Here is a 7,291-nt window from a genome sequence, read left to right as displayed (position 1 = left end):
GCACTCAGCGGGAACGATGCCCAGCTGTTCTACATCAAATGAAAGGGGAGGAGGTACCTTGAATTCCAGAAATGAAACGCAAGCAAACAAAAGGAAAAGCTGACACATTGAACCATTGTGGTTTACTGTAATACGAAATTGTGGTGTTGTAAAGTAATCACTATGTAAAGTTTGTGCATGAATGAAACAGTTAACTCGTAATCTGACGCACCCCAACCAAACGAACCCAAAGGCAATTCATTAAACGGCTGGCGAGCGGCATTATTTTGAAAACCTTGTTGACAATGACGACTTCGCAGCTGGTCGGGGCAAGGTGAGGTGACGGTGTGTTCGACAAGAGGGGGTTATACTCATCATGGCCATTTACATTCAATACATAAATGTAAATGGATCCACATAAATTCATGTTCTATAAATTCTGACGTATTGCAACTGATGCAAGATTTTTAGCTCACCATTCACAGCAAGAGCGACCGTCATCCATAATTTGTATAGATGCGCTTAAATTTTATTTTAATTTAATAAACTACTTTTTTTATCCAGCATGCCCTGTGAAGTTTTCCTTTTTTTTCTGCAATTAGAAAAACTAATAAATAAAAAATTAATCAAAATAAAATCAACGTGCCAAATTTATCCTTTCTTTCTATTTTACAAATTGTGCACAACAAATTAGAGTAGTTCAAGCAGTCTTGAACGATATTACACAAGCAATCATCTCATATGAAAGGCATGCCGCCTGTCTCCTCGTTGATTCACGCGCAACTCCGGTGACTTTGGCTTTGTTGTTTCCTTTGTTGACCTAATAAATTTAAAAGCGAAAAAAACTCCATTATTACATCATTGCATGATTGTAGTCAGAGAAAAAGAAAAACAAAGTAAATGCCAAACGAGTAAATTAAGATGACTACATAGATAAGATTGCTCACTTTTGTGGGAGGAATGGATTGTCAAACTTTGGAAGTGGCCTTGCATGGGGCACCATTGTCCTCCTCATCTGCTTCACTGCTTTCTCTTCTTCAATCTTCATGAGTTATGACCATTTTTTGACAAGAAAACATTACCATCATAAACCAAGCACCAACCAAAAACTTCATGAAGTCAAATAATTTCAAAAATCCTTACCATTTTTGCAGTTTCATACTCCTCCCTCATTCTCTTATACACGATTTCTTTCTCTTTTATCTGCATCAAGAGTAAGAGAAATGTTGAGATTAGAATTTAGCATAAATGCTGGTGACTGAATGAATGCTGTAAAAACCCTTGAGCATCAATTCTGTCAGGCAATAGGATAAATAAGAAATGGGCATGGAAAAGAGAAAGAAATGAAAGCATTTACAATGGAGGAAAGCATTTTATCCTTGGTATTGGAATATATGGATAAAATAGTCAATCTAAATGAAAGCATTTACAATAAATGCAGACTTCATTGTGAAAATGACAATAAAATGGCTAGGGTAGCTGGTACATCATGATAGAGAGAGCTGGTACATCATGATAGAGAGAGAAAGAGAGAGAGAGAGAGCTGCGCAAACAAATAATATTAGCCATTCCATAGTATCTTGCATACCATTTTATCAAACTCTGATCTCTGCACAGCCCTATGATCTGCATGGAGTACAAAATCCTGGACTTCAGTAAGAGGCTTCCTCTCTCTTTCTGGTAGTGGAACAGGGTCACTGGCACAACATTAATACCAAGATTTCAGTATTTGTTTATGATGTATGTATGTGAACACGACGGATAGAATTACTGATATTTACTCTATCATGATAGGCTGTGCTTTAAATATTCGCCTTTGTGCCTCTTCTCTTTCCATAAATTCCTTCTCTTCCAACTTCCTCTGCATCTCCACTTCATGCCTTACTAAACTCTCCAACTGAAAAGCCTCGGGCTTTGTACACTGCTTAGGCTCTGGTTTTGAAGGTATCTAAATATAAAATGAAGATAAATAAATACATGAAAGAAAAGAAAAGGTGCTCTCTAAATATTGCTTGCAAGTCATCAGGATTTGATGCAGTTCTTTACCACTGGATAATCTGTAGTGTACGGGTATGGGCTAGCCTTTGGAATTCTAGCCGTCTCCTCCTCCAACTGTCTCTGTAAAATCTGCAGTGCAAACTGCCTCTCTTTTTCAGAACCTCGCTCCTGAAAGAAATTCAACACAGCAACAAGGTCAGTTGTTTGCTGAATTCAAAATGACAATGCAAACACTGAAAATACTGCATGCTCCATGCACCTCTGTTTTTAGATGAAAAGGATATGGTGCTGTGATTCTGGGAACTTGTTTATCATGTGGAGAAGGTTCGGAGTGCAGTGAGAGCTGAAAGAAAGAGTTGAAATTAATTCTTTCATTTCCTTTTAACTATAGGAATAGTAACTAGGAAACTCTCTGAGGTCTACCTTGTCAAAGAGCTCCATCACAGCTGCTGGAGGACCCAACCTATCATTTGTTGCAAAATGGAATTCTTGAGGGGTTGTTAGTTGGGGCTTTGGATTAGAAAACAAACCAATATCTCCTTTGCTCTCAAGTATCTGCATGAATTTTTTCAGATAATAGTTAGTAGCAGCTTGTTGATAAACACATGAATAAATGTAGGACAGCAGCAATTAAAACCTTTTTATTAAGTGGCCGGGCCTTGAACTTTGGAATCTTTTGAAGTTCCTCTAGTTCCAGTTCCTGAGAACTTTTGACTCTGCAATAAAGTTAATGTTGAAAGAACATATGAATGAGATATAACATGATTAAAGTTTCCAGTTAACACAAAATCTAAATTCAATAACAAATTGTGTCAAAAGGAAAGTAATGCATACTTTGGAGGTCGTGCTCGTAGTGATGTTTCAAGAAGGGGTGGCCTCGGTTCGGTAAGTTTCAAGGGTTTGCTCTGATTCTGTCACATAGAAACAATAGATTTCCATCATCTAGGAATAATGGCTAAATAATCATTGGTAAATCAAAACATGAAAAGTTATAGTTCTACCTGGGAGGAAGCATCTGTTGAGGAGATTGTCGACGATGTTTCAGCATGTTGATTTGCCCTCTCCATTGTCTTCAAATGGAACTCCTATGCAAAACAAAAAGAGAAGCAATTAGTATGCTAAGAACTGGCTTCTTAGCAACCAATGGGCCATCAAACAAGATGGTCACCTGAAACTCAGGTGGTTGTGGAACAGTTCTGGGCAATGCAGGGAGTGAAGGTGATTCTAGAATCTGTAATAAGAAAATCATAAAATTAATCTTCGGAGGCTCTAATAGCATAAACAAATGAATTGGAAATAATGAAAAAGTCAACCTTCTTGTTTACAGGTCGAGCTTTGAACTTAGGAATCTTTGCCAGCATGTCTTCCTCTAGCTCTGCAGAGCTTTTCACCCTCACTGCACGAACTCGGTGAGCTGTTTCAAATGTTGGCTCCTTTGGCCTTGTCAAGGTAAGTCTAAGTCTCCTTCGTGTCATTGAAGCTGCATCATCCTGAACAGTGAACACAGTCCAAGCATATCAATTGTTAAGCTTCCACTGCGATATTAGCTGCTACATTACGTAACGGTCAAGTATTCAGCGGGAACTACGAAGTACGAACAAATGGCATCTAACTTGATATTCTAAATGGAACTAAATTTTAGTTACAGATTTATAGCATCAAGCGTATGTCTTCTGTGAGGTCCACTGCCAATATTGATCATTCCAAACCCACTCGGATTAGTGCGTACTTTGGCAACCACGAAATATAATTAAAATAGTAACCAAAAACGAAAATAATAGGGGCGATGAAAGTTGTCTGCATATACTTTCACTCGGTAATAGTTCTTAAGGACAAAGAATGAATGAAACACCGAGGGATGGTGCCTGCAAGATCTTTTAAGGTCCATCATCAGCCAGAGACACTTTGATTTCTCAGCAGTAAATATTATATTCAAATGGCAGTAGTAAAAAAGCTGTTCATTTTCATCCACAATTATTGATTCTTAGAGAATCATCATGAATAGAGAAAATCTCTCGACCCGCACAAGATGTCGACAATCTATTTGTTTGACGAATGGTTCAGTCATTGGAGCTAGAGTAATTCCTAAGTGATAGTAAATCATCCTTGTGTGAATACGACTACTTCCAAAACATATCCAATACATTTTGAAGATATGAAGCAACAAGAGGACATAATATTAGAGTAAACTAATCATTCTTCAATCAAAAAAAGTTACAAGACAGAAGTGGCTACTAAATAAAAAATAGAGATGAAGTATGCAGTTATCTCTTGTGTGCATAGATTGTATTTATTTCAAATGACAAAAAAAAATGCTAGAATGATATGCCTGCAAGAAGACAGAAAAAAAAAAAAAAAAATCAACTGAGGTCTGCAATGTTGGAAATCTTGAAAGAAATAAGCTATGCACTTCAAACTATGCAATCAAATTGTCAAAAGCTGATCAAGATAGATAGCAAGGAGAGAGCAAAATCAATCAAGTTAGGTTGCAGGCAGTGAAGATACCTTAAAAGCTTATTGTACATAAAATAACTCAATTAAAAAGGATAAAGCGAAGTCTGTAACTAACATGTGAAAGTGATCCATTCTTAGAGAGATCTAAGTCTCTTGTCCTTGACTGGAACTTTTTAACCAACTCTGCTGTAGATATGAATGGTGTTACTTCCTGTTTCATAACATACATATCTGTGAGTTTAAAGTTCAAAACAGTACAGAAATATCAGGCTATGCCTATTGACTGGTGTTAAATGTGACAAAAATAAGTTACATTAACATACCTTCCGCAGTGATGAGTCATCATGACAACCTCTAGCACCAGATGAAAATATGTCAGTTCCACCAGTTAAACCTGGTCTCGATTTGTGGGGCAACACTCTGGTTTTGACATTGAGTATCTGAGGATAACAGTATCAAAACAAATTTTTCATCAACAGCAATTAAAAACTGAGAGTTCCAAAACTGAATAGAAAAGGTGGTCAAATAACCACCTGTCTACATCTTCCATAATCCAGCTTTTGCCTCTTTATGGCTTGATTTTCTTGAGCAATATCAATAGACATGGCATTCTTCATGTTAACACTACCAGGACACCTACCCACAAAAAAAAAATAATTAAAAAAAAAATACAGAAACCAAATTGTAGAGCCTCACAACCAAAATTCTTTTGTACGATATGTGTGCTAGCTTAAACACTCACTTAGTCACACTCTTTGGTTTGGTGCATTTTGAAGATTGGACTGAAGGCGACTTGGTTTTAGGCTTTCCAGCAGATGGCTTTTTAACCAGACTTGCTATTTTGTCATCTGTCAAATTCTTTGTACTGGTGGGTGCTCCTCCCTTCACAGAAACCCTCTGTACTTTGGGAGTGCATGCTTTTATAGTTAGTTGGCTCTTTACACTAGTTGGTGCTGTTATTTTCATGGGAACCTCTTGTGCTTTTGGCGTTGAATCTTCAATAGCTGTATGCAAAATTAAGCAAAGAAGAATAACTAATATGACAATAACACAAGTGTTTGTGGAGAAAGGGGAAAAAAGAAAATTGATAAGTATGGTTATTTCAACCTCTGACTCTTGCCCCATTTGATGAAGGAGGAACAGGGAACTCAAAAGAATGGATTTCTTCCCTGCTCAAATTTCCCGCAGGAGCTAAGGAGGCGGTACTATCATCACCAATAGGTGGACTGTAACCAATAATAAAATAGTGAAATTAAGTCAGAATTGTTTGGAATTATGAGTTGGGAGCTAGTAATTAGATTGGAAAGGCAATAGAAATAAGAACCTTTTCTCTTGTTGAGGAAGACTGCTATCTTCGCAAGGCTCAACCTCAGAAAGCTGAAAGCCATTATAGTCATTTAGAATCCAAAATCAGAGAGTAAATAATCCTAGTTACCAAATTAACCGCTTTAAAATCAAATTTCCAACTTACAAACCCAAAGGAATTCTTCTTCCCATTCTTTTCTTCATGTTGTTGCCTTGATTTAACTTCTGTAGCAATATCTAGCTCCTGTTCATGTCTGGACGGACGAAAAGAAGAGGAATTGCAGTTTAAGATAGAAACATATCAATAGTAACACACACACACAGAGCTTGTCTACCAACATTCAATAATAGCACCCTAAAGACAAAAGATAAACTGTCCCACCTGATTGTGTTAGCTGCTGGTAACATTGGATCTTCTCTTTGATTACTAACTTCTGCTGGTTCTTGTTCCTGCCATCAAGTAAAACAAGGAGGGAACTTGATTCCGAGAAGAATCTTAAATAAGACATTCAACTTAATTCACTTAATTAACGAGAGGGAAAATGATGGACTAGATCAAAATCACCTTCTGGACTTGATCAACATTTCCAAAGTCGCAGAGCGTCTCGATTTTAATGGATCTGCCCTCTTTGATTTTTGGCATGAAGGCTAAACCAATACAAAGAAACATTACTAAAACATAGATTCCAATTCAAAGCAGGAACTAGAAAAACAAGTGACAAGAATCTGAAGAACGGACTCCCTCTTCCTGAATTTAAAAATAAAGAAAACCTATTAAACAACAGAAATCTGTACGCCCCCCAAGATATCATACCATAAAGAAGACACCTTCCTCGCCGATCCAAAACCCTAAACCCACCATGTCCCCCATCAAGAATTACGGATTCTTCCCGACGGAACGGGGGTTGTCGGGACTCACCATTAGAGACATAAACCAAAGAAAAAGAGGAGAAATTAGGCGAGAATCATACGAGATGGGGCGTAGCTGAGCGAGGTCTCAAACCATCGTTCGGCCTTTCGGATCTCCTCGTCGGTCTCCTCGTTTATGAAATCAAAGAACCGGGGCGCACAGAACTCATAGGCCTCGTCTATCTGGAGGACACCCGCCCCGCCTCCTGCTCCTTCCTTCATATAGTTTGCCATGGGATATTTCCTTGTTTCTCCTATATCCCAGGGGAACAAGAAGGGGCTTTAGGGTTAATGCGCGGAAATTTAGCAACGGTTTTGGTGAAGAGTGAGGGAGAGGAATCGAGGCGCTTTCTCGGTTTTCTTTCTCGGGTGCTGATATTTGGAAGGAGGACCAGAGACGGTGAACGTTAAAATTCCCAACGGTCGGAAAATTTTGAAAAGGATGGAGGGGGCCAGATGAAATGGGCTACGGCCGGGGGATGAAGGGGCGGAGAGGGTCGGGTTAACGGCTATGTTCGTGTGGGGCCCGTTTCCACTTTCTTTCGCGCACGTGCCGGAGGCATCCATCTCCCATCCATTGTGCTCCTCGGCTAGAACCATTCAGATGATGCTTGATTCAGGGAACGGATTTAGCTTTGGATCTCGT

The 7,291-nt window shown here is 38.6% G+C and overlaps 1 protein-coding gene across 1 annotated transcript; it reads right to left on the bottom strand.

The window, feature by feature from the left end:
* Nucleotides 1-654: 654 nt before the first annotated feature.
* LOC105061566 (protein TPX2) lies at nt 655-7,087 on the bottom strand (the record flags this gene model as incomplete). The annotated part of the gene is given in 23 exon segments (XM_019846120.3): nt 655-799; nt 927-1,021; nt 1,123-1,182; nt 1,568-1,676; nt 1,761-1,927; nt 2,026-2,145; nt 2,237-2,320; nt 2,401-2,532; nt 2,615-2,693; nt 2,812-2,888; nt 2,979-3,062; nt 3,146-3,208; nt 3,291-3,467; nt 4,547-4,642; nt 4,755-4,871; nt 4,965-5,067; nt 5,174-5,435; nt 5,539-5,657; nt 5,756-5,808; nt 5,903-5,990; nt 6,119-6,186; nt 6,302-6,384; nt 6,708-7,087. Coding segments are annotated over 23 exon segments (2,496 nt in total). The 5' UTR covers nt 6,880-7,087.
* Nucleotides 7,088-7,291: the final 204 nt, after the last annotated feature.

This window comes from Elaeis guineensis, chromosome 6 (genome assembly GCF_000442705.2).
Source record: "Elaeis guineensis isolate ETL-2024a chromosome 6, EG11, whole genome shotgun sequence".
Taxonomy (NCBI): domain Eukaryota; kingdom Viridiplantae; phylum Streptophyta; class Magnoliopsida; order Arecales; family Arecaceae; genus Elaeis; species Elaeis guineensis.
The sequence above is the reverse complement of the archived record's forward strand: the minus strand, read 5'-3'. Positions and strand labels throughout refer to the sequence as shown.